At 36.5% G+C, this 27704-nt stretch overlaps 2 protein-coding genes and 1 long non-coding RNA gene across 14 annotated transcripts in view; 2 read left to right on the forward strand and 1 right to left on the reverse strand.

Moving 5' to 3' along the window:
• The window catches only part of LOC106559473, a 30359-nt gene extending 9636 nt beyond the window's left edge, over window positions 1-20723 (reverse strand). Inside the window, exon 1 of the long non-coding RNA XR_005366721.1 lies at window positions 20491-20723. This is a non-coding gene — a long non-coding RNA (uncharacterized LOC106559473). The remainder of the gene's footprint in view (window positions 1-20490) is intronic.
• MYOT (myotilin) lies at window positions 524-19209 on the forward strand. Of its 3 annotated transcripts, XM_038552272.1 has the most exons (11): window positions 601-678; window positions 3029-3100; window positions 3245-3808; window positions 8844-9018; window positions 10123-10227; window positions 13305-13354; window positions 14179-14311; window positions 15548-15755; window positions 17653-17818; window positions 18243-18376; window positions 18601-19209. In XM_038552272.1, the coding sequence occupies exons 3-11, from the start codon at window positions 3453-3455 to the stop codon at window positions 18771-18773; spliced, it is 1500 nt and encodes a 499-aa protein (XP_038408200.1). In that variant the 5' UTR covers window positions 601-678; window positions 3029-3100; window positions 3245-3452; the 3' UTR covers window positions 18774-19209. The 3 variants fall into 3 exon arrangements, with proteins under 3 accessions (XP_038408199.1, XP_038408201.1, XP_038408200.1); XM_038552271.1 differs by lacking the exon at window positions 3029-3100 and having other exon boundaries at window positions 524-678; XM_038552273.1 differs by lacking the exon at window positions 3029-3100 and having other exon boundaries at window positions 524-678; window positions 13308-13354.
• A 73-nt stretch (window positions 20724-20796) lies between the features above and the next one.
• Window positions 20797-27704, forward strand: part of PKD2L2 (polycystin 2 like 2, transient receptor potential cation channel) — a 34179-nt gene continuing 27271 nt past the window's right edge. For all 10 annotated transcript variants that reach the window (XR_005366719.1, XR_005366717.1, XR_005366718.1 and 7 more), the window contains exons 1-4: window positions 20797-20889; window positions 21599-21700; window positions 23513-23646; window positions 25531-25787. Coding sequence is in view for 6 of the 10 variants with exons in the window: in XM_038552265.1 (XP_038408193.1) it covers window positions 20859-20889; window positions 21599-21700; window positions 23513-23646; window positions 25531-25787 (524 nt within the window). In the remaining 4 variants the exon portion in view is untranslated. The remainder of the gene's footprint in view (window positions 20890-21598; window positions 21701-23512; window positions 23647-25530; window positions 25788-27704) is intronic.

Below are 27704 nucleotides of genomic sequence, written 5' to 3' on the forward strand. Positions count from 1 at the left end.
TTTTTCCACTTCACCACCTTCCCAGTGATACATCACCATCACCATGCTCTCTTGCTTTGCCAAGACCACACCCTGTCTCTTGAAACAAACTGCTTGGACTTTGCTCCACCCCTACTTCTATTTGGCAAGGGGGGTGGGGAGCCTTCAGAAGAACAACTACCCAATACAAATCAGTTTGGAACCCATCAATCCCTGTCTTGTTTCTGGAAAATTTTTTACTAGATAGAACATCAGTCTTGGAATACAGTCTCCCCTTTAGTCCTTTCTTAAATAGGAAAGATTCCAAGCCCTCATCACAATAAAGAAACTTGAGTTTCTTTAGACTTTTTTCCACTTCCCAACTCTTTGCTCTTCCTCCTGCATGAGCTTGCTAAAGCTCACAGTCAAAATTCGCATCTAAAATAAAGAGGCCTGCAAGAGAAGCTCATGTAATCCCACTCCTTAAATATCACTGAGACATCTGAGATATTGTTTAGATTGTGGACTCTTACTTTGACATGCCAGCATAGGTAGATGGACAGGCAAGCACATCAGATGTCACTGTTTGGCAGCTGATAAAAGTCAGTGGCGCTATAATACTAAGCACAGAGCCACTAGATTAGTCTGTGAGGGAAGGGGTTGCCTCTTCCTTCCCTTCAGTAGTGGGTTAAACCCAGCTGGCACCCTCTGGAACGACGGGTAAGTCCCATCTTTATTTCTGCTACAGTTTTGGGTTTTGTTTTTGTGTTTCTGTCCAAATCAGAGGAATGTGCACAAAGATGATTTTCACATAAGATGTTTGAAAGTCACAACATCATGTTGTTATACAGAAATGTGAGGAGAAAGTAACTTACTCATTACACTGAAACTGGAAGGCATTATAGAAAAGGTACAAGGAAAGATGGTCATGTGTTAGTATTTTTAAATCATTTTTTCTGGGATACTTGGTCTGACTGTAATTGATGTCCTGGGAAATACCCTCAATCAGTTTTTGTGCAAGTCTGAACTATATTAGAAAGAAAAAGTTAAGATTTTTAAATAGGAAACTGCATAGTATTTTACTTATAAAATCTTTGAAATGTATTTACGATTATTTGGAATAAAATGATACTGTTGTGTAAAAGAATCTATTATAGAATTAAGTCTGGACAGTGACTACAAATATGAAGAAAAGCTTCTCAGAGTTATCTATTTGAGCAACTGCATAAAATTTTGTTGAAACATGGGAACAATGAAACTTTTGAAAGAACATATTTTCAATTGAGCTTTGAAAATAACAGTAATTGTTAACTATGCTGGCTGATACCAAAATGTACAAGATAGTTGATATTCTAAAAACATATATTAAAAAAAAAACAGGGAACATTTGGAAAATATCTACTGGCTATTTGTTAAACAGTTTATTACTTGCTATATGAAATGAATCTGAATGATTTGCCTTCCTAAAAAGGAATTTAAGAACCAAATTTGAATTTGATTCTGCAATGCAATGAATAAGCCCATAACTATAAAACTACTGCCTTGAAATAGAGCCCTTTTTTGAGAAGATCTAATTAAAGCCTCCTTCTGGATGTTTTCCTCCAACAATTTAAAGGCCTAATATAGTTAATTACTAAAATGCACTCTAATTGAACATGTTTGTGTTCATAAACTTGAAATTAAGGAATATATGGATTTTTAAGTGTTCTTTTTCAACAGAATCTTCCTCTTCGCTGTTAAGTCACATTTGTTCTTTCCTAAAACTGCTAGTTTTAATTTAACTCTAAACTACATGCATAGCCTTAGGATAAAGCTATTTGGTCTGAATTTTGTTCATTAAAAATGATACGTTCTTCAAGATAGGAAATTAAACAACTTTAAGATTTCATTTTGATGATGACAGGTTAGCTTTATCAATTAAAAGTTTAATTTATCATTATCTCAGAGTTGGCTTATACTATGTAAAATTAAATGTATTTTGAACTAAATTACCTGATATTTTGATTAGAGACAGAATTAACGCCACAATTCATAGGGTTAGTCTGTGTGTGTAATGTCTACATATAGTTCCGCTTAGACTTACCATAATAATGGAAGAAATCAGAGACAAATATAATCCTTCAAGGTTGATTTTAGGGGCAAAAGATTCATCTAAGGAAAAATGGGGATCATAGGAAGTCAGAAGAACCAATGCAGAATTAAGTCAGAGAAATAGCACCCATCCTTTCTGGTAAGGCATAACTAGCTTCATACTGCCTTACATCCTTCTATACATCCTTGTCTGCCATTTTGGGAAAAAAAGTAAAAGAGAAGCTGAAACAATTTCAGAATTAGTCTAAAATACACATGAAATATGAAAAAATAGAAAGCAAACTAAGAATATTGACAGCAATAACTAGATAATCTAAAAATAACAAGAATTTATATAATGCTCTGGAATAGACATACATACATACACAAAGAAAGACACAGATTCCTTAATTATCATTTAGTTTGGCACTATGGTCAATTTGGAATCAAGGAAAGAAAAAGAGGCAGTACATTGAAAGGTAAAAAAAAAAAAAAAAAAAAAAGATTACACTCCAAGTTGACAACAATGATTTATACATGTTCCTTCTACTTTATGAAATTCTAAAAGGATGAAGGAGTAAATGCAGACGCTCATGTTCTTTATAAAAAAGCTTACTGTTCCCCTTGATTTACCAGGACATCATTCATCACAGATCACCAGGACATTAATTAACTGATGTATCAGAAGAGCTTTCATTGGTCTTCATGAGCAACAGGAAAAATACAGACTGAATGGGAGTTGACATGTTAGATATTTAACAGCTAATAATTTAAATCATTAAATCTCTGTGGTTAATAAAACTGAATCTTCTGGGCAAAAGTTAATCTTAAAACCATAAAATTATCACACTGAGCAACATCACAGAACTTCTTTCCGTAAGTAACCAACCACTTGGCAAACTCAAACTTCCCACTCCTTTATCTTGAAAGTCACTGGGCATGCTTTAAGAATTACCCAGAGGCAAACAAATATTAATAAATCATTTCTTCTTGTTCTCAGGAGAAAAGTCATTTGTACAAAGACAGAGAGCTAAAGGAAGAGGCCTAGAAGCCAGGGAAGTTCCACCTTGAGGTGACCTTGAAAGCATATAAGAAAAAAAAAAAAAAAAAACAAGCTGTATACGCTCCTAAAGATGTAAAACAAACAATAGTTTTTTATGAAAATATTTTAACTGAATCTTTTTTTTTTTTTTTTTTTTTTTTTTGCCTTTTGAAGGAACAATATTCTTCAAGAGAAGTCTACTCCATCAAAGACAGGAACACAATATTCCCAAGATCTCAACGAGGGGCAGACCAAGACTGCTTCTGATTCCTTGGGACCGTCTGTGATTCCAGGCTTGCCATCCCAAATTAAGGACCCCACCCTTCCAGGAGCAAATTATTACAGTAATAAATTGCCTTCATCTTCCATATATCAGCTAAGCATGTTTAACTACGAACGTCCAAAACACTTCATTCAATCCCAAAATCCATGTGGCTCCAGACTGCAGCCTCCCGGACCGGAAACCTCCAGCTATTCTAGCCAGACCAAACAGTCTTCCATTATCATCCAGCCCCGCCAATGCTCAGAGCAAAGATATTGTGCCTCCTCAACAGTGAGCTCTCATGTCACCATGTCCTCCTCTGCTTTCCCTGCTTCTCCCCAGCAGCATGCTGGCTCCAACCCAGGCCAAAGAGTTACAGCCACCTATAACCAGTCCCCAGCCAGCTTCCTCAGCTCCATATTACCATCACAGCCTGATTATAGTAGCAGTAAAATCCCTTCCAACGTGGACTCCAAGTAAGTGAATTTCTTTTATGTATAACTATATATTGCATATACACTGACCTTGCATCTGAAGAGTGGGGGGCGGGGGGATGTCCTGGTTCTCTATTTGTTATCTAAACAGGCAACTCGACCTCAAGGTCTCACATCATTCTCCTAAGACACCTTGAATCAGGATGCCGGCAGTAAGAGGTTTTATCTGATCCATTCTTTAGTGCTTATATTAAGCTAGACCCAAATTACCTATTATCACATACTATTACTTACCTATTTTCCATCTTCAAAAAAAAAAAAAAAGATTCCTAACATACCCATGAACAGTGAACTATTCTCTCCCAGTTCTAAGTTAAGGTTCTCATGCTGTAAATTTAATTCCTCTGGTTCTGGGCTCAGCTGAGATGAAGAACACCTGTCTGCTCTTCCTCAGATAGGATTTCCTCTCACACAAGCAGAGGCTATTAAATGTCTTCTCGGTCTCAGTCTTTTCTTCCTATTATCCATTTCCCCTCTGACCCTGAATATCCAGTTGGCTAAAAAAAAAAAAAAAAAAAAAAAAAAAAGTTTTTGTTTTTTTTTTTAAATAAAAACCTGGGATTCAGATGCTGAAGTGTATGAATTTTCCTTACTATAATCAGAAGAAAGGCTTGAACAGATACATGACCTTAGGATTCCCTTTGGTAATTAAAACCACACTCATCCAAACTGGTTGAGCTGATTGTTCTGTCTAAATAAAGAGAAGAATACCTGGTGCCTTATGCAAGCATGTACTACTTGCAAAGTCCCAAAACTATCCTAGGAGAACCTGATATGAATAAGGACACGGTGGCTGTGCTTTTTTTAAAACATGAACTAAATACTTTGTGCTTATGCAAACCTAGAGATATCAGTTTTCCTATCCCTTGGCTGGCTAAAACACCGGATAATTAATTCAGAGGCATCTGAAAAATTGTCTGATGGAATATGTTTTGTTACAGACTTATCAACAAATTTGCTGAGATGCTTGATAATTTCCCTCAGTCTTCTATGGAGGCTAATTTTTCTAGAGATTCCTATTGTTGGTGACAACTCTGGAAACAGTTGAACTACAGCAAGTCAATCTGCAAAAAATACAACATCTTAAAAAATCAAAATGAAGAAAGCCAAAAATATGTTAGAATCCTATATATATTAGGTTGAACCACTTGAAATGGCTGATAGTCAACTATTTTTCACCTACAAAAAATGGCATTCATTTGACCTAATATTTTTTTAACAGATTTTATTTATTTATTCATGAGAGAGACCCAGAGAGAGAGGCAGAGACACAGGCAGAGGGAGAAGTAGGCTCCTTGCAGGGAGCCCAATGCAGGACTTGATCCCAGGACCAGGGATCACGACCTGAGCCAAAGGCAGATGCTCAACCACTGAGCCATATAGGCATCCCAACCTAATATTTTTAAAAGATGCCTTTAAGAATTAGGAGCCCTCTCTTTCTCTTCCCTCCAAAATTTCCGTTATACCCATCATCACACATTGTAGATTTTTCTTGTTACATTTTACCCCAATGATCATTTTTCATCTACCTTTCTATTATTTTCAGATCTCCTATTGAGCATTTTTAATCTAAAATCATCTTTTCTGGGGACCCAGGCCAAATAAATAAACAACCTGTTCTGACTACACTCTTTGCCTTAGTCTTTCAACCCTATTCCAAATATCTGCCCAGAAAAGAAAGCTACAAATATTATGGAACCTCAATCATGTTCCTGGCTCTGTGCACAGAACTAAAAGAAAAAGGCAAAAATGGAGAGGATAAGAAATAAGCATAGGAAGTCCCCAAACCAGAGATCAAAGATACAGCTTTAGCTGCTCCATTTGCAGCAATCATAGATAACTCTTTTAATCTTCCCACAGCCACTTGATATCCATTGGGTGTCCAGCTGCACAGGGTGGAAAGCTCTGGCCCTTTGAACATTTGTGCACAGCTCCCTCATTGTTATGGTGGCCTGAAGTTCACCCTGCCTTCAAAAGTAATCCCTTGGATTCTGACCTAGATTGCTTTGAAAGCTTTATTTAGCTTTTCATCAGGAGGAAACCCTTAAGCAAACATTTTATTCAGTCGATCAGAAATTGAGGATATCTCTAATTCTAATTATTCCATTCAAAAAGCCTGCTGTGTGACATTCAGCAAGTGTGCCTTACCTGCTCGGTGATTCAGTTTTATGATCTAGAACAAAATTACTAATGTGGGTGATTAATGATAGGGAATAAAAAGACCTATGAAGCAGGGTTCAAGAATAATATTAGTTTATAAATATGAGCACATATCTAGTCTTAACATTTAGGCCATCTAAACTGATGGGAGGTGGGGGGGAACACCTGAGTGGCTCAGCAATTAAGCATCTGCCTTTGGCTCAAAGTGTGATCCTGGAGTCCCAGGATCAAGTCCCACATCGGGCTCCCTGCATGGAGCCTGCTCCTATCTCTGTCTGTGTCTCTGCCTCTCTCTCTCTCTGCGTCTCTCATGAATAAATGAAATATTAAAAAAGAAAAAAAAATCATGAGAGAGGGGCACCTGGGTGGCTCAGTGATTGAGCATCTTCTTTTGGCTTACATTGTGATCCTGGGGTCTTGGGGTTGAGTCCCACATCAGGCTCCTCAAGGAAGCCTGCTCTCCCTCTGCCTATGTCTCTCCCTTTCTCTGTGTCTCTCATGAATAAATAAATAAATAAATCTTTAAAAAAAATAAAAAATAAATTGATAGGGGAATTCAGTGAATAATGTGACTAGATCACATACATATCAGTGGTTCTCACACTTGGTTCTGATAATCCTTCAAGATTTCTTAGATATATTGCATTATATTATGACAGTATAAAAACAACTTTATTTGATTCTAATTCACTTTAACAAGTGTAAATTTTATAAAGATGGTAGGCTAACATCAAAAAAAAAAAAAAAAGAAAGAAAGAAAAGAAAAGAAAACAGGCTATGGGGCTCCTGAGTGGCTTAGTTGGTTAAATGTCTAATTTGGTTTCAGCTCAGGTCATGATTTCAGAGTTGAGAGATCAAGTCCCACATGGAATTCTGCACTCAGTGCAGAGTCTGCTTAAGATTCTCTCCCTCTCTCTCTCCACTCTCTAAAATAAATAAAAAATAAAATCTTAAAAAAATAGGCTATCAAAATTTCATATAGTAAGAATAATAGATCTGTAAGACCAAAGGAATTTTACCATTTTGACATGAGAATTCAATTTTAAAAAATAATAACTATTTAAACACTTGATTTATTTACTTAACTGAACAAATTAGACTTTAGTTAAGCATTAATATAGACAGCCCTGAAGACCTAAAATGTAAAGGGGAGAAATGTGTACCATCAACCTTCAATACAGAGCATCCTGAATACAATTAAAAACATTCATTCAACTGATAGAGTAATGCCTATACCATAACTTCTTGTGTGAAAATAAACATTACAATGGTCAGTAATAAGCCATCTTTTTTACTTCAGAATGTTTATAATCTAGAGATTAACCAAGTCTCCAAAGCCTGCAAGAATTAAAACTCCATCTCCTCTCAAATGAGATAAATTTCCACTTAGCTTGTAAGTTCTTTTATTTTTTTTAAGATTTTTTATTTATTTGAGAGTGAGCATGCATATGGAAGAGAGAGCAGAGAGGGAGAGTGTCAAGCAGACTCTCCACTTAGCAGGGAACCCGACACAGGGCTCCATCCCAGGGCCCCCAGATCATGATCTGAGGAGAGGGCAGACGCTTAACAGACTGAGCCAGCCACGGACCCGCTTGTAAGTTCTTTTAATGCCTTGAAAATATCTGGACAGGAACAGGTCAGAAAAGAGATCCAAGCTGCCTCATCTTGGTAACTAGAGGTTTATTATGAGACTGCTAAAATATTCAGTGAGGGTAGTGACCAGTTATCCTGCATTAAACAGATTTAAGTGCTTACCTGCTGGGCCCTAAATGAATAAACCAGGTGAAATCTGAACAAACAACTGGTAAAGTACAAGCTACCTAACAAATCTAGTAATACAGGAATCCCTACCCCCTGCACTCTGTCACAATCAACCGGGGAATGCAGGGAGGGGTTAAAACATCTTTCAAGATAACTTAGGATCAGAATTTGGAATACGGATTTAAACCAAACTCTTCAACTACTATTCAAATTTGCTTTTTTCCCTCCAACTCCCCTTTTCATTCAGGTTACATTTCTTACTCCTTCCTCCTCTAATCATTCCTTTCTTTCTCTAAAAATCATGTCAGCAACATTTAAGAAATCAGTTACTGTAAAAGCTATTTGTTACATAGTACCACATTTGAATTGTGTAAGCTAACAAATTAATAGGAATTGGAAGTTAAAAGAAAAGCCAGACTATGTCAACTGTAGACTACATTCAAATCAACAGAATATTCACTAAATACCAGTGGTCACGCTGGTAAATGTTTAACAATCAGCCCTGGAGAAAGGAGCTATGATTTGTGCTATTTTACCAATTTTCCTGTTGTACATACTCCCATCATCACCAATTTCAAACTTCAACATGAGATCATAGGGAGCTGAGAATGGTATTCATTCATGAAACAAACTTACCAAATTGAATTATAAGACTGTAAGAACTCTCAAGCAGCCAGTAACTAGACTTACTCTCTCACTACTTTAGGGAAGATCTTCCAGGAAGGACATCCTCCTTATGCCTAATCTAATTCATTCCTCCAGCCGCTAAATTTTAATTTGCCAAGACAAAAAAAAAAAAAGCTAGTAACCATTCTTATTAAATCCCTCTTGACTGTTGCTAGAAAATTGTTTTTAACAATGCTAATAGTACTAAGTGGTAGTTTCAACCTGTATAAAGGTAACTGACAGAGTAAGGTCAATTCTGTTTTAGTACATCTTACTTTGAAGACCTTTTTAAAAAAAATCTTTCTGGGGTGCCTGACTGGCTCAGTCACAGACCATGTGACTCTTGATCTCAAGGTCCTGATTTCAAGCCTCATGTTGGGTATAGAGATTAAATAAAAACTTTATTAAAATATATTTTTTCTTTTTAAAGCTACCAACAACCCTCATTTGGCCAACCTGTAAATGCTAAGCCATCCCAAAGTACAAATGCTAAGCCCATCCCAAGGACTCCTGACCATGAAATACAAGGATCAAAAGAAGCTCTGATTCAAGATTTGGAGAGAAAGCTAAAATGCAAAGACAGTCTTCTTCATAATGGAAATCAAGTAAGCTAAATGTCTATTTTACACAAAAAGCCAATTAAACTATAAAATCTAATCTAAGAAAGTTCTATCTCACAGATCTATGTCCATATAATCCGCAAGGGATAGGATTATCTAAAATGAAGAACTATTTGGATCCAATATCAAATACTACACATTAAACCACCTCTTGGTTTTCAGTAGTAGTAGAATGACACAAAAGAAGTAGAGAATGTAAAACAATGTAAAAGAATGAAGCAGGTAGCTCTGGTGGCTCAGCGGTTTAGTGCTGCCTTCAGCCTGGAGTGTGACCCTGGAGACCTGGGATCGAGTCCCACATCAGGCTCCTTGCATGAAACCTGCTTCTCCCTCTGCCTGTGTCTCTGCCTCTGTGTGTGTGTGTGTGTGTGTGTGTGTGTGTGTGTGTGTCTCGTGAATAAATAAAATCTTTAAAAAAAGAATGAAGCACGAGAAGAAAAAGAAATCTGAAAAATTTAATAGAAATTTTAAGCATTACTCTCTCATAAAATATGTCTGATGACCAAATAACCAACAGGAAATACTCTCGACTTCTTCGTATGCTGTGGTATTTACTATTGGACATATTAGCTATTGGACATATAACTATGAGATTTATGAGACAACTCTTCTGTACCTACTATATCAGTCACTTATCTTTGAAACAGTACTATACACCTTAAATCCAAATACATTTAACATACCAGTTGCACTGCTTTCAAACAGAAATTAAATTTAATATTTAATAAAAGTTCATTTAATAAAAGTTATTTCTCCATGTGAGGATATGTTGTACAATCTTCAAAGATGGAGCAAACGAGAACATCCAGAACAAAAAGGAAGGTGAAGAACTTCCCTTGACTTGGGATAGCCTTACTTAAGGGTGGTTATGCCTGCGTCTCCTAAGAGCAAGAGGAAAACAGATGAGGGAGGTAGCACTAGAATGGAAGGGAAATGCTTTGAATGAAAACAAAGTTTTAAAACATAATAAATAATTGTAATTCGACAGAACTATACTTCTTTAGTGTAATTCTTGGTAGTTTTAAGGTAAAGATATGCAAACAAGTTTTATTACATCTCATTACTATCTCCTTAATGATTTATTTAAAGCGGCTAACATATGAGGAGAAGATGGCTCGCAGATTGCTAGGACCACAGAATGCAGCTGCTGTGTTTCAAGCTCAAAATGACAGTGAGGCACAAGACTCACCACAGGTAAATTATAATCATCTTTACCTACTTTTCTTTGGTGTGATTTTTAAATGTCTTGTTTTCCAAATGCTTACAAATACCATTTGAAGCAAAAGTCAATCATTTCCATGCTCCATTATGTATAAAAAGGAGAGGCCACATGGGCTAAAATATACAAACTTAAAATTTTACCCCATTTTCTTGCCTTCTAATATCAGCATATGAAATGTCACAAAGTCAAAATATCAAAAGGCTAAGAGTGTCACTTTTCATCTGGACATTTAGTAGTCTGTTACACCTACAACTCTTTTTCCAAGGTTTGCAGGGATAGACAATTTATGAGTTGTAAATCTTTAATATGACAGAAGTTAAAACTCTAAGCTATAGTAATTATAACCTTTTCTCGTAAGCTGTTAATCATTTCAACGTTTTAAAATATAATTGTGAGGGCACCAGGGAGGCTCAGTCAGTTAAGTGTCTGACTTCAGCTCAGGTCACGATCTCAGGGTCCTGGGATTGAGCCACACTTCCAGCTCCCTGCTCAGCAAGGGAGTACACTTCTCCCTGTCTCTGCCTCTTTCCCTCCTTGTGCTCTTTCATAATTAAATAAATAAATAAATAAACAAACAAACAAATAAAATCTTAAATAAAATTGTGAAACTAATGAAACATCCAATTCCCTTTGTTCCTGTATTCAAAAATTCTTAGTAAAAACAAAACAAGCAACAGCAACAATAAAAAGGCCTTGAGTAACGGCTCTAAGATTAACAAAAGGATCCTTTCAAAGAACAGATAAACTTCATGGAGGGCATAAAGTGAATATCCCACAGGCTTGTTCCTGATCAGCTTCATTCCAACAAGTAAACTTAACCCTGAAGACAAATACACAGTTGAAGAACAGACTGAACTGTTACTGCTGTCTTCCTTGTGTAGTCACCTCTCATTTCTTGCCAAAAACTCCACAAGAAACTGGGAGCCAAAGGGATAAGATTCGACACCCAAGAACCCCAAGCCTCTAAGCACAGGAAATTGAAAATAGAATTTTTGTTTTGTTAAAGGTGATTAGACCTACTAAAAAGGATAGAGCAGGGTCTAATAGGGCAAGTAATGAGAAAATGAAAACAGAACTTGAATCTCTTTTCAGCTACTCAACAGTCCATACATTCATTCGATTAGTTCATTTATATGGAGCACCTACTCGGAGTTGGGCTCTGGACTGTACAGATTACAAGATGTGAAACTAACTCTGTTAGAAGGAACTCAAAACAACATTATATTGATGGCCAATGTTATAAATTCAGTGTATGGTTTTGAGGGCACCAATGTATCATTTTTCTCATACATTCCTTAAATACATTAAAATGAAGGTGATGATACCAAGAAAAAAGATAGCAGCAAAATATTATGAAATCAGAAAAAATAAACCCTAGATTTTGTATGCTTCAAACATTCTAATAACCCAAGATGTCATCAAATTATGTAAAACTGAAATATTAAATTCTGAAAATGAATATATATATTCAAACCACTACTATAGGAAAAAGTCAAAAAATTGGATATTTGAGGTTTAATCAGATGACTTCATCAAAAACTCAGCTGATTTGATAAATGAATTTTTTTGACATTTTGCTTAGATAACCTTAAGACTAGTCAAAATTTGTTAGTTTTAAGAATTTTATTTTAAAATGACCAAATACATTAAACATATTCATTACAAAATAACTTATACTCAGATTTGTTGCACATATATATATGTGTGTGTGTGTGTGCAATTTTTATATATATAAATGTTTTCCAGGTATTTGGATACATATATATTTTTCACTTGTCTTGCCTACTGTGCAATCCCACAGGCTTGTTCCTGATCAGCTTCATTCCAATAAGTAAATTTATCATTGCACATGTATTTTGTGAAATACACAAAATAAGTACTAAGTAATGAGAAGATATTTAATTATGATTTCCATCAATCTCTGGTTTTATTCCCAAATGGAAATAATTTCCTGGGGCTCAAATATAAATCCTAAAAGATGTTTCCTTGGGATGCCTGGGTGGCTCAGTGTTTGAGCACCCGCCTTAGGCCCAGGGCGTGATCCTGGAGTCCCAGGATTGAGTCCCACCTCAGGGTCCCTACATTGAGCCTGCTTTTCTTTCTGCCTATGTCTCTGCCTCTCTCTCTGTGTGCCTCCCATGAGTAAATAAATAAAATCTTAAAAAAAAAAAAAAGTTTCCTTAAATATACCTTTATTAAGCAGGAAATATTTAATGTTTCTTCAAACCTTCTCATAGCTCTACACATACCTTTCATGGTGTCCATCATGATTTTGTGCCATAAGCTAAAAAGAGAAGTATTTTCCAGTCTAATATGTGTTAACTGCTGCTAGTGCACTTTTGAACAGTAGGCATAATACCCTGAATAAATTGCCAACACAAGTGACTTCATGTCTATTCCTGTTTTACTAAAGGACAATCTGTACTATGTGCTCTCATTTCAAATACACCAGGGGGACACATCACCCTTTGTTGTAAAATACTCATATGAAAAATGAACCACCAAAAATTCCAAGGCTAGCTAATTTTCATATACCATGCCTGTTGAATAGTCCTATTAATTACGGGGATTTCTTGCTAGAGTATTAGAAGGTCAGTGTACTATATTTCAGTTGTTTTTAATACTTAACCTTTGAACAATGCAGGAGTTAGAGGTGCTGAGCCCCCCCAACAATAGTTCAAATCCACATATAACTTCTGACTCCCCAACAACTACTAATAGCCTACTGTTGACCAGAAGCCTTACCAATAAGTAGATTAACACAGATCTTGTGTGCTATATGTATTATATACTATATTCTTAAAATAAAGGGAAAAGATGCTGAGAAAATATAAAGTACTGTGCTGTACTATATTTATCTTTCAAAAAAACCTTCATATAAGTGAGTCTGTGCTGTTCAAACCAGTGTTGTCAAAGGATCAACTATATATGTGATTAACCATGACTGCCCAAATACAGTCAACAAAGAGATGTTCAACTATGATACTTAACTCTGCTTCATTTCAAGCTAACAATCATGTTGACAATCTCACTTTGTTCTAATTTCAAGCAGCACAACTTAGAACATGCACGACTGCAAGTTCCTACATCACAAGTAAGGTAAAAATAATTTTTCTTCTCACTTTTTTTTTCTTCTCATTCTTAAAGAAACATTTATTTTGCTACCAAAAATATTTTCAGCTTAAAAATGTAGTATCTATAAAACCTTACAAGCTTTCTACACTTTTTATTTTTAAAAATGTGAATTTTCTAATGCCTAAGAGGATGATCAAAATTTTTATCTGTTAATTATCAGAGCTAGATCTCAGAGGAAGTTTTTTTTATATGTTTTGGTCAAATAAGCCAGGGCCACATGTCCATGTTAAGCAACTTTCTCATGGTAATTGAAACCCAATTCCAATTACTAAATCATTGCACATAAGAACTGTCCATGGGAAGGGAGACAGAACATAAAGACTCCTAACTCTGGGAAGTGAATTGGGGGTGGTGGAAGGGGAGGAGGGCGGCGGGTGGGGATGAATGGGCGACGGGCACTGAGGGGGGCACTTGACGGGATGAGCACTGGGTGTTATTCTGTATGTTGGTAAATTGAACACCATTAAAAAATAAATTTATTATTAAAAAAAAGAACTGTCCATGGGGTACTCTGCATTGTAATCAGTTTCTTCATCAATTTATAGCATTGTATAGAAAACACAAAGATATATAATTTGTACCAGATGTTTCTAGATTGCTACCATTTCTAATAATCAACAAATATGCCACTGCTAAATAGGAGTTCCAAGGCTTCTCTCTATTGTTATTACACCAACATATCAAACACTAGACACTCTGGGTTCCAATCCAGTGGCTTAACTATATTTGTGTAAAAGGAAGAACAATGACAACTTTCCTACATAGTGATTATTAAAATATTTTTGTAGAAGTAGGTCGTCTTCAAGGGGAGATGTGAATGATCAGGATGCAATCCAGGAGAAATTTTACCCACCTCGTTTCATTCAAGTGCCAGAGAACATGTCAATTGAAGAAGGAAGATTCTGCAGAATGGATTTCAAAGTAAGAGCTCAAAAACACTGGAGGAAAATTACCAAGACACTACGTTTTGGAAAACGTCCTCTTGCTCTTCATATCTTGCTACACACCTGGGGCACATGGGTGGCTCAGTCAGTTAAGTGTTCAACTCTGAATTTCGGCTCAGGTTTTGATCTCAGGACTGTGAGATTGAGCCCCGCGTCAGACTCTGGGCTGGGCATGGAGCCCGTATAAGAGTCTCTCTCCCAGTCTGCCCCTGCCCGCCCCAACCCCCCCCGCAAAATAAATAAATAACTTACTGTACACCTTAACAAATAACACGTACAGTGGGTAAGAACAAAAATTTTGGAGCCAAGCTTACCTGGGTTTTAATCCTGGCTCTGGCACTATCCAGCTGTGTAACCTCAGATAGGGCAATTAACCTCTCTGTTTTCTGTGTCCTCTGTAAGATGGGAGTAACAAACGTACCTCCTCATAAAATTATGAGGCTTAACTGAGTAAACAGGCATAAAGTACTCCATAAGTGAAGCTACCAAAACAATAGAATTTTTTTTTTTAAAAACAATAGAATTTCTAAAGCCAAATGCCTCTTTAATTCTTCTCCATTAAGAAATTCAAGCTAACCTACTCAGTTGGCCTAGAAGAGTTCTTTAAGCTAGAAGGGATCTTTAGAAAGACCTCCATTTTTTACTATCCTCATTTTGGAATCCTTTTCTTATAAAATATTTTTCTGGATTCCTTATGAATCAAAGTATATGGATTTAATTATTAAGGGTTAAAGAAAAACACTTAAACTGGCATTTAAAAACCAGAATTATAGCTCAAGAACACTCTGTTTTGGTAAAGTCATTCATTAGATCAGCAAGCGTCACATGTATGTCCCCGTGGGACTTCATTTGCAGTCACCATTAGTGAAAAATGCCATAGCACTTCCTATTTCTTGTGGAGACCTACATAACATAAATTGATATTCTAAATATAGTAACTGAGAGATCTTAAGGAGCCTGAGGTTACATACAAAAGGGTTAGATCTGGTTTGAGGTAGTCTGAAAATACTAAGTTAATTTCGAGTTTTAATTTCCACTGTTTTGTTAAAAAAAAAAAAAAATCGTTGAAACCAAATACCTTTTTAAGCTCTTGCTTTGCATTTTGCATCACAAACCCACTCATATACTAGAATGGTTAAAATCTGTAAAAGGACAAATAGGTTCCAGTGATGATATAATTTAAAATACTGTCATCTTCTGTTTTCCTTTCCAGGTAAGCGGATTGCCAGCTCCTGATGTGTCATGGTATCTGAATGGAAGACCAGTTCAATCAGATGATTTTCACAAAATGATAGTGTCTGAAAAGGGTTTTCATTCACTCATCTTTGAAGTGGTCAGAGCTTCAGATGCAGGTGCTTATGCATGTGTTGCCAAGAATAGAGCAGGAGAAGCCACCTTTACCGTGCAGCTGGATGTCCTGGGTAAGCTTCAAAGAGATCTACAAGAGCTCCTTAAAATCTAGCAGTATTTTTAAAAGCAAGTGTTAAAAAAGAAAAGCCCAGGTGACTTCATATTTAAGGTTAATGTCTACACAACCCAGCAGAATACCAATTTTTATCTAAAAGCCACAGAGTAGTGGTGGTAGAAGAGAAGGGAGCATTTTTGAGGGAAACTCAGTGAAACTTCAATGACAGAGCTACAACCAAAGTTTTTCAGGAAAAGAAATAAAGAAATGGTGCAATTTCAGACAAAATAAGGCATACAGTTGACCCTTGAACATCAGTTTGAACAGCACATGTCCACTTACATGCAAATTTTTAACAACACAGTACTGAATATGTTATTTTCACTTACTCATGATTTTTTAAATATTTTCTCTGGTTCATTTTAGGAATCCAGTATATAATACATTTAACATACAAAATATGTTAATTGACTGTTTATATTATCATTAAAGCTTCCAGTCAAGCGTACGCTATTAGTAGTTAAGTTTTTGGGGAGTCAAAAGTTAATGCAGATTTTCAACTGCATAGGGTGGGGGGTGCTCCAACGCCCTAGCATTGTTCAAGGGTCAACTATACAAGCATTTTTAAATTTAACTAAAGGATCTAAAGTCTATTAGTCTAATCATTTCTCTGACATATAGTCCAAAATAATCTGATTCCTATTTTTACAGAATTGTCATGAACACACATAATTTAAAACTGAGGAATTAACGTTAACTTTTAGCCTTAGATTATGTTTTCTTTACTATGAAACTAGTCTCTAATTATAACAAAAACATGCGTACTTGCTTTAGAAAACAGGTATGGCTAAACTCATGCCTCGGATTTCTTTTCAGTAAGGCAGTTTCTTAGAAAACTTATGCAGTTACTTTAAAATATTACAGCTTAAGTACTTTAAATATATATTTCATTTGTAATGGTTTAAGCCCTAGTATATTGCAGAAGAGATATTTTGCTACAATTCACTGATGATTATATAAAATCTTGATCAAGTTGAAGGATGGACAACTTCCTTGAGTTTGCATTCTACTCGGAACAACGAAAAATCTTTAAGATTATTCTATGATACAATTAATAAAGGGCCTCAGCCTAACGGAAAAACTAGTGATCTGGGAATCAAAAAAAATCCAATTCAGGTGATTAACTTTGGGCAAATCCTTTTTGTGCCAAGAGCTCCAGAAATACTATAATGTTAGAGCTGAAAGAGGCTTTGGCAGGCATCTGTCCAATTTCATTTCTCCTTCAGAAAAGCTAGGGTTACAGTAGTATAGTATCAATTCCTCTTTTCCCTCAGGTAATTAAAGAAATGACGTAACAATTACAGACATTCGTATACTATTTTACAGTTTACAAAATGCTTCTTCATTCGTCATCCCAGCTGATCCTCACAGTAGTTTTGAAAGGTAGTGGTAGGCAGAGCAGTCATTATTACCTATATGTATTTTAGAGTGCATTATCTATTTAACTATTTTACAATAGATAAAACTGAGCTTCAGAGAAACTGAACAAATTTTTCCCAATTTGGCATAGCTGGTGGAGCAAATGGAGAATTTGAACCTAAGCTGTCTAGTCTTGCCACCACTGATGATGTTTCCTTATAGAAGAGACATAAATGAGAATATAACTTAAATTCTTTGAATGAAACATGATTATAAATTCAATACATTACATTACTGTTTTAGAACTCTAATTGGTATATTACCAAATAGTATTACTGTATGTTGTTTTAACTAATGCTAAAACATAAAGCTTCCAATCTTCTTGAATTAGTGTTTTTTAAACTTTTTATGTCAACATACAAATTTCATAACACCTTGGTTTGACTTATATTTTTATAATATTTCCAATACTTGAATTTTTTATTAATATGTAGCAAAAGAACATAGAAGAGCACCAATGTTTATCTACAAACCACAAAGCAAAAAAGTTTTTGAGGGAGACTCAGTGAAGCTAGAATGCCAAATCTCAGCTGTACCTCCACCAAAGCTTTTCTGGAAAAGAAATAATGAAATGGTACAATTCAACACTGATCGAATAAGGTAGGATAAGTATTTTTAGATGTTCCTCTAGTTTATTTGGGTGAATGCAGTTGCACTTGAAATGCATTATAAATGGCATGCATTTGTAATCTCACTGTCTAGTTCTTAAACCATGTGTAGAAATACAATAAACCTCATTAACCCTGATTCTACTAATAAAAAATTTAAGGCATAAAGCTAGGATTTACCTTTTTACTATCAATAAAGAAAGATGGCTCAAGGAAATTATGACACAAACAAAATTAAAGGGGGGATTAAACTCCATAAAACCAATACCTATTTGGCATTGACTAGGTGCAGTCTCAGAATTTCCAAATGCTTCGTTTTCTAACAATCAGACCCCCTGGGTCAGAGGCATCATAAATAAACATTCACAGGAAACTTAATTCCTATACTTCAATTTTTTATTATTGTTTCTTTTCAGTTTATATCATGATAACTCTGGAAGAGTTACTTTACTGATAAAAGATGTAAACAAGAAAGATGCTGGGTGGTATACTGTGTCTGCAGTTAATGAAGCTGGAGTGACCACATGTAACACAAGATTAGATGTTACAGGTATGTCATGCTATAAACCCAAGCATTATAAAGGACTAATCAGAAACATTTAGTTAGAAACACAAATCCCAGCAAAATATAAAAATGTATAGTATAAAATATGACATTTTCCCCATAATCAGTTCTGATTTTTTTTTTCTTTTCCTGTCTGATACTGAATACCTAGTGCAACCCATTTGTTTAGAACAGGTTTTCTGAATTAACCTCTATTTGATCTATTTCAGTCCGTCAAAACCAAACTCTTCCGGCCCCTAAGCAGTTACGTGTTCGACCAACTTTCAGTAAATATTTCGCACTTAACGGTAGAGGTCTGGATGTGAAACAAGCTTTTAACCCTGAAGGAGAATTTCAGCGTCTGGCAGCTCAATCTGGACTCTATGAAAGTGAAGAACTTTAATGAGGTTACCAACACTGGAAAACACAATAACTACATTATTAGTAATATATTCAATTAAATTAAATTTTTAAAATAAATAAATCCATGGCAGTATTAACAGATTATGGCTTTAATTAGGTAATATAACTAATATACATTTATATTTATCCTTTGACTCTTGCACATTCTATCTTCTTCTCTGGTTTGCGAAGCCTCTGGAAAATCTGGGCATATGAGTTTGTAATTGTAGAATCCATCTCAAAATGTGAGATTTTAACATTTAAGTCATACACATCAACTTTTTAAGCACATCTAATGCTTGTAATAAGGTTTACCGGTACTGCTTTCTAAATACCGTTTTACCTGTTTTCTCTTATAGGAATACTAACAAGGCATTGATTATCTGAGTGTTCCATAGTTCAATGTCAAAAGAGAATAAAATTTCAAATATTTCAAAGACTGTCTTCTCTTCACAAAAGTCTAGATATTTAAAATGTAACTTTCTGGTCTTTACATACTATACAACACTTAGCAAAACCTAAGAACAACAAGGTCCCAAAAAGCAACAATATCATGTTCTAGAACTGTGTCTCAATGAAGCTCACTTACAGCTCAGTCAATTCCTGACATTAGGCTAGACTTTTCTATGGTTTTCACTTCAAAAGCAAGCAACCACAATAACTTAAATTCCGACAGATCTCTCCTGAAATTGTGATTTTGTTTTAACCAAAAAAGTCCCTAAGCCTTCAAGATCTTGGAGCCTACTGAGCTCAACGGCTCAGTAAGAAGTTTATAGAGCCACCTGCCGAATTTTTGTATCTTAAGTAAATTTTGATGCCAGTGGGGGGAGGGGGGGTTCTTCCTACATTTCAAGTGCAGATAACCTATAACATTGGAAGGCATAATTTTGTGAGCATCTGAGAATCTAAGTACAGGAAGGGAAAATCCTTTTATTACACAATTCTTAAGCTAGGACATTAGCCCTTTCTTCTTAGGCCTCCTGTCCACTCGCCATGGCCTTTTGCTAGGCCTCTATTTCTTTTATCATTGGTAGTCTTTGACCCTCACTGCTGTGTGGCCTCGTTTTGCTTTTTATCTACACATGAAATAGCATTTATCAACATCACTCAACATCTCTTTCAGAGAAATCACAAAAGCGCCTTTTTTTTTTTTCTTTTTTTTTTTTTTTTACTTCCCCAACAGCTTGATGGTTTTTCTTTGCTGGCCAGCCCTAGGGCCTTTCTACTGAATTCCATTTCATTTTCCCTTTTTCCGACATGAGAGTCTCTCCTGTCTCATATCCTGGTGGGGTTTTGGATGCCTTCATTTACAGCCATTTTTTTTTTTTTTTTTTTTTTTTTGGTTTACAAACGTTCCCCATCTTTGCAAAGCTTCTGGGCCAGGTAGGAGTCTGGGCTCCCAAGGTCTCCTGTTTGGCCTCACTCATCCAAGACCTAATCACTTCAGAGCTGGAAATTTTTTTTTTTTTCTTTAATTTATCGCCTTCTTTAGCCACACTGGGTGGCAAGCGGGGTGGAAGCTATTTCCAGCAGCAGCTCTCGGTTAACGAGAACCGGCGTGGGCTCTGGCGTCCAGCACACCTGCCCCGACCACCTGTGCACTTCGGTAAGTCACTGACTCTCTCTCTCTCTCTCTCTCTCTCTCTCTCTCTCTCTCTCTTTCTCTCTCTCTCGGCGCCTCAGCGTCTCCAGACCTAAAATGACGATAAAACACCTACCTTTCAGGAAGGGGGATGTGAAGACTAAACAAGCCAATAAATGTAAAAGGTGTTCAAGACACAGTAGCCCGCTAGAATTAATTACTACGATTTTTACGACCAACCCCAGGCCCAAAGCCAGATTCGCCCGAGAAGCCGAGTCTCCCTCCGCCAGAGACAAACGCCGCAACTCCCAGCCCCGCCTCGGCCGCGGGCTTTCCAGAGCATCCTCGGTGCGCACGCGCGCTGGCCACTTGTAGCGCGGCTTGCGCCGGGGCAGGAGCGTGAGGGGGCGCGCAGGCGCAGGAGCCAGGGAGCGCGCGTCGCAAAGTTACGCGCAGGCGCGGCCAGCCGGGCAGGCCGAACGGGCGTCGTTGTCCAGGTCCGCCATGGCGGAGGCGTCGAGGTGGCACCGAGGCGGTGAGGGGTGACCCTAAGGCGTGGTGGGGCTGGGCCGACTTGCAATTGCAAGGAGCGTGGAAGGAGCGGCGGAGCCCCGTGTGTGCTCACGGGAAAGCTAGGATTCCCAGCACGTTTAGCCCGCACAGCCTTCCCGTGAGGAGGGGTGGACACCGGTCCCTTTTCACAGATGGGAAAACTGACGCTTGGAGGCGATATGGCGCCGGGGCTCGAGTTGGAGGCTCCGGGCTGCACACAGGCCGTCGCTAGGCCCTCCTGCGATGCCCTTTCCTGATCTGGGGAGTCTTCCCTTATAAGACCCAGGCGGGGTCCTTCCTCCTCCAGCAGGATCCAGCCCTTCCCGAGCAGCAGTGTAGACGGTAGAGAAAACGACTAGGGACAAATGGGTGGGGTTTTTTTTGTTTGTTTTTTTTTTTTGTTTTTGTATTTTGCTTTTTTCACTTTCAGACAGGGCTTCTGAGGAAACGTAATACATAAAATTCATTAGTGTTGAGTCGTAAAGTGACCGCCCGCTCACCCTCCGTGAGAAATGTTAGTAATTATTCCTCCTAAAAGTGACAGTAAAAAAAATAAATAACCAGAAGCCCTTGGAGCTCTCCTTCACAGAGTGTTATCAGCTAAAAGTGGCCGTGTTTTCCCATCATCGTAATTTGTATACATTATAAACTGCGTAATAATGTAAGGAACCAGTTTGTTTTGTGTCTCGCAGGGACTCCGAAACCTAAGCTGCATTACAGAAAGGAAGTAGAAATTAGAACCACACTTCAGGAGTTGGCACTCTACTTTATTTTTTTAATAAACCTATGTATATGTAAGTATGCAGATGTAGATGAAGACACTGTTTGAACTAAGACGTTATGTGGAGGTGAAAAATAAAACACGCACTTTATGAACCATAGGCTCTCAGACTAAGACCTGTGCAATAAAATAGCGACCACATTTTAGACTTACCTCTAATTCATGTAGATGGTACTGTTTCCATTTCTTAAAGGGCAAAGCTTTGCTGAGGTCACAGATGTAATGAAAACCTTTCATAGACGACACTGAACTGTTCCTTTCAGTTTTCAGTTCTATCCTGAATATAATTGTACCCTTGACTTGGCAATGTTGACACGATTTCTGCTAGAGCCATGTGAATACATTTGCTCAGTTTCATAGGTCATTCTACACACGAGACCAAAGAAGTTAGTCCTGGTGTCTGCTTTGTTCTTTCTCTGGCCTATTGCACAGTTAGTAAAATATGCTGGTGTTGAGTCGCAGAAGGTATGTATGGATCAATGCAAATCTTTAAGGAGACTGGGAAAACATCTCAATCTGCATTTCTCCTTTCTGTGGGTCAAGAGCATTGACTGACTCAGTAGTAAAGAGCACCTCATCATTAGAGCACCCAGCAAATAGTAGGTATAAGCTCATTGGCCAGACTTCTCTCACGTTGATATGGCCTGCATACTGGCAATTATGTTATCAGCTAACTAGTTGGAGTAGGAGTGAGTTTGAGTAAGATCTTGATTAAAAAGACAATTCTAGATCTTATAAATTAAGACAACTTAGACTGGTTTTTAAATGCTTCTTACAGAACATTAAGGGAATGGAAAAATATAAAAATCAAAATCTCACTATTCAGAAACATTTTAAAAAATCTTTATAATTAGGAAGAACTGAAAGCAACTTAAATCTTTATCAACAGAGGATTTGTAAAAAAAAAAAAAAAAACAAAAAAGACAGGATTTGTTTAACATTTTGGTATTTACAATGAAATAATATGGAACATTATAAAGTATGGCATAGGCTTATATGCTATAGAATAATGTTGAAGATAGATATTGGTAAAAACTAAAAGGCTTCTAGCAAAAAAAAAAAAAAAAGACCTAAATAGGTCTAAATATGACTAAATAGTCATACTGAAGAAAGACCCTGGGGATCCCTAGGTGGCGCAGCGGTTTGGCACCTGCCTTTGGCCCAGGGCGCGATCCTGGAGACCTGGGATCGAATCCCATGTCAGGCTCCCGGTGCATGGAGCCTGCTTCTCCCTCTCCCTGTGTCTCTGCCTCTCTCTCTCTCTCTCTCTGTGACTATCATAAATTTAAAAAAAAAAAAAAAAGAAAGACCCTGCTATAAAACCTACCCACCTACCCTTGAAATAGAACAAATACTAGTTAATTTTTAAAATTATTATCATATGCCAAAACATGGTTTTAAATGTTCCATATGCATTACCTCACTTCTCAAAACTATGAGGGAGGAGATGTCATCCTTATGTTAGGATTCAAATCATTATCTGTTTGAATTTAGAGTCCATAGCTTTATTCACTACATTACATTGTCTACTCAAAATAGAGAAAAAGCTTGGAGAATAGTATGCATAATGTGATCTCATTTCTGTAAAAATAAATTTATTTTCTTTATAAATGTGTAGGCATATGGGAATATCTGAAGAATACATGCTAAACCTAAGTCTAGCAACTTCTTCCTGTTTTGTATATTTCTGTTTCCTTTTTTAATTACTTTTATAATTAGTCAAAAAATTTGAATTTTCGAAACAAAATGGGGAACAAAATTTAATTTTTAATCCTGATAAACAGTTTTTAAAAATAAATTTTTAAACAAAAATTCTTTTCTTTAGTGACTTTTGGGATGGTAAACCCACATATGTATTACTTAAACAAAGTTATGTCATCTTTATTTTTGGACACTTCTGTGCCTGGTGATGAAAGAACCAACTTTAAATCTATACGCAGCATAACTGATTTTTGGAAGGTAAGGTATCATGTGACTGAGAATGAAGTAGCTTTTGGTATTGCATAAACTAACTCTTGGCACACATAATAGGCACTGGAGACATTTGTTGAAGGAATGAATAAAAATGAATATCGTTCCTTTAAACTTTTAGAATCAGCCAATCAGTGTATATTGAGAACGTATGCTCTCATTGTAACAGAGTTCTTAGAATTTTAAAAATTATCCCTTTTTTAACATTATCATTGCATAATTTAAAAAATTATCCTTTTTAACATTATTATTTGGAAAATAGTAGACTTGCTTATGTGAGGTTAGGATATGTGTCACACTGTAATTGTATACAGTGAAAATTATTCTTAAAAAATCCTTAAGTGTGGGGCAGCCCCAGTGGCTCAGCGGTTTAGCGCCGCCTTCAGCCCAGGGCCTAATCCTGGAGACCTGGGATCGAGTCCCATGTCAGCCTCCCTGCATAGAGCCTGTTTCTCCCTCTGCCTGTGTCTCTGCCTCTTCTATCTCTCTGTCTCTCTGTCTCTCTCTCTGCCTGTCTCTCATGAGTAAATAAATAAAATCTTTAAAAAAAAAAAATCCTTAAGTGTGAATGCCTCACTGGCTTAGTTGGAAGGGCATGGAACTCTTGGTCTCCGGGCTATGGGTTCAAGCCTCACTTTGGGTGTAGAGATTAATAAAAAAGTAAAACTTTAAAAAAATCCTTAAATGGCCCATTAAGTGAAATGTATATAATTTTGGTATACAGCCCTGTACTGTGTGTATTACAGTAGTGTACAGTATACAATCAAGTATAATAATAAAGTACATATGCAAAATATAACTTTATAGTGTTTTTAATTATGTGAGAGTATAACTCCTTCAGCTTTGGAATAGATTTGTTTTTTCCATTACATTTAACTTAGCAAGATGCTCACATTATTAGGAAAGAACAATTAAGAGAATGGAATTTTCAGGTACCAACTCACAAACATTAGGACATATAAGGAAGAGATAGGAAGGTTTTCCAGAGTTGATTACAATTCAGTTGCGTTTTCAAGGATGCATACCAGGAGGGCGTTTTAGGTTATGTGCTATAAGTAATTCTACACATGGAGCTATGTTTGGCATTATAGGAATATAGAAAATGAGGTTTAAAAAAACAGGCCAAACTATGAATTGAACAGAGGTCAAATTATGAATGCCATGCTGGGAATCTGAAACTTAGGAAGGAGGCAGGGTCCTTCTTTAGTGTTAGAGGGGAAGTTCGAGATGAGAAGCAGATGATTAGAGGTCATTTGTATAGGCCAGATGAAATAGAAAAGAACAAGGAGATCTTCCCCAAGACTAGGAATAGAGTTCACCCTGCTTTTTTTCATCGTGCTGTCTTGAAGTATGCATGGCCAATGACAAGACAAATGCAGGAGAGAAAAAACAGAATCCTGGGTTTAGGATCTCTTACAAGGGCAAAGCCAGGAAGGAGTAGCAGTCATCACCACTGGAGCTGGTGGGAAAGGAGAACAGACAACTTTGAGGGGAAGTCATGATTTGTGGCCATGACACCATGAGTGTGTGACTATGGGTTTATATACTCATGTATTGGGGACAGTTTTCAATATACCCTCAAACAGAGAAGAAGGGTTGTGAAATTAAATGAATTAATATTTGTAATTTTAAAAATCCTTAAATGGCAATGCTAGAGCAATGCATAGTACACAGAGCTTAGTGAATGTTAACCATCTTCATTATCATCATTGAATTCATTTCCTTTAATACTAGTGGTGACTTGGTCAGTAGTTTTCATACTCCTGAAAATCACTGATTTTCATGGTCTTAAGATAACATTTTGAATGTAGATTCTCTTATACAATTGACATGAAAATATTTTTCCTATAACATTTATCTTTCTATATGAAGTTTATGGAAGGACCCCTTTTGGAAGGTCTGTACTGGGACTCATGGTACACTAACAAGACGTTGTATGATTTAAAGAACAGCAGTCGCATCTACTATGAGAACATACTTTTAGGAGTCCCCAGAGTTCGTCAACTAAAAGTCCGCAACAACACATGCAAAGTCTATTCATCTTTTCAGTCTTTGATGAATGAATGTTATGATAAATATACTTCTAAAAGTGAAGACATGGATGAATTTGGCCTTAAACAGGAAACTGAGTAAGTAATGTAACTTTTTCTAACATCTTACCATTGTATGTTTTTTAAAAAATTAGGAAAATATATATTTTTTCCAAATAATACCAACAATGGTCTGACAGGTAAGGAGACTATTTTAATAATAGTATCAAAGGAAGGAGCGGTGTTTAGAAAAGTAAGAGTGAATGTGTTATTTTGATTACCAAAGGATATTAAGAGTATTTTTTCTAACAGAGTGTGAAGTGCTAAGTCATTTTGGACATAAGGTAAAGCATCCATTTTTGCTTTTACAATACTCAATCAGTTTTTCTGTCTCTGACCAGACTCCCTCAAACACATCCCAAAAGTGTCTTGGGACCCCTAGGGAGTATCTTAGGTGTGCCCTGCTGCTTTCCTCCTTCCTCACTCTGGCTCACTTCAGTGATATCTTGTGTTACTGCCAATATGGAAGAGGAGCAGTTATGCTCTGAAGGCATTGCATTTGATGATGTCTTCTAAAGATATTACAGCAGTGTTCTCCAAATTGGCTGAGGCTAATGCTGATGTACACTCATGTCTATACTGAAAACATAAAACCCAAAACCACTGACATTGCCTCCCCTTAATACAGAAGATTCTGGTATCATTGCTTTTATGATCCTATGAAAATCATAGGGAGAGGGAACAAATTTTTTAATGTAATATTTATCAAAATGATACAATTTTCTAGAAGCAGCTTCTTTGAGCTCTTCTAGTTATTTCTTCTGGTGTACTTCCTATTTCTAAATGATGTGCTTATCCTGCTGTTACTTGATTTTACAGTTATATGTATCTGTTGTCTCCGTCATAAAAGGTGTCTGTCCTGTGTCCCTCCCTCTACACATAACTTCCCATTTCTCTTGGCCTGTAGTTAGATCTTAATTTTTGCTAATCATTAGTCAATGTTTATATTATAAATATGAGCAATGATTACATTGCTTTTCTTCAACAACCTCTTCTGTAGCCCCAAGATTAATCACTGCTTTGCAGTTTTTGTTGACTCATTTTTTCTTTGTGTTAAGTTTTTGGTTATACTTTAGAATAATAAAGTGCTTGTATAATTCTTAGAAATATAATAAACTCAAAAGCATGGTGACACATTATCTTAGATACTACAGTACTATATACTACTCTTTCAATGAAAAATTACAAAATAAATCAGTTATTCAATTGCACATCTTAAATTGGAATCTGAAAACTAATCTGTTAGGTATTCTATTATTCCAAAATCTCCACAAACAACTACAATTAATTTAAATATCAAAATTAGGGACACTTGGGTGGCTCAGCAGTAGACTGTCTGCCTTCGGCCCAAGGCATGATCCTTGGATCCTGGGATCGAGTTCCGCATCGGACTCCCCATAGGGAGCCCGCTTCTCCCTCTGCCTGTGTCTCTGCCTCTCTATCTCTTATGAATAAATAAATAAAATATTTAAAAATAAATAAATACCAAAATTAACACCACAGATTTGGAATTACAGTACTTGTTATTCCCTAACAACCAAAATAAGCATCAGTCTGGGCATGTTTGTCTATCTAAAATGTAACATTCACTAATTAAAAACATAAAAAATTGGAAGTAGGAGAGGATTGGTGTAACAAATGTTTTTGTTCCAGTTTAACAACCATGTGGAAAACACTCAAAAATACAATGGAATTTTCATTAAATCTGAGTATTTTTTCTTAGTGGTATCACTTTTCCCCCCTCCTGAAAACAAACACAGTACTATTAATATTAATAGAAAAATTAGTTTAAGCAGTGCAGTGCACCTTTGGGAAATCATTCAAATCCTGTTTGGGGAGACCGAACAAGGACTTAAATGAGGAGTCAAGACTTTATTTTTTGATATCCCATAATTAAAAGTAGAAAAGATGGGGCGCCTGGATGGCTCATTCAGTTGAGCATGGGACTCTTGATAT

Source organism: Canis lupus, chromosome 11, assembly GCF_011100685.1.
Source record: "Canis lupus familiaris isolate Mischka breed German Shepherd chromosome 11, alternate assembly UU_Cfam_GSD_1.0, whole genome shotgun sequence".
Classification (NCBI taxonomy): Eukaryota; Metazoa; Chordata; class Mammalia; order Carnivora; family Canidae; genus Canis; species Canis lupus.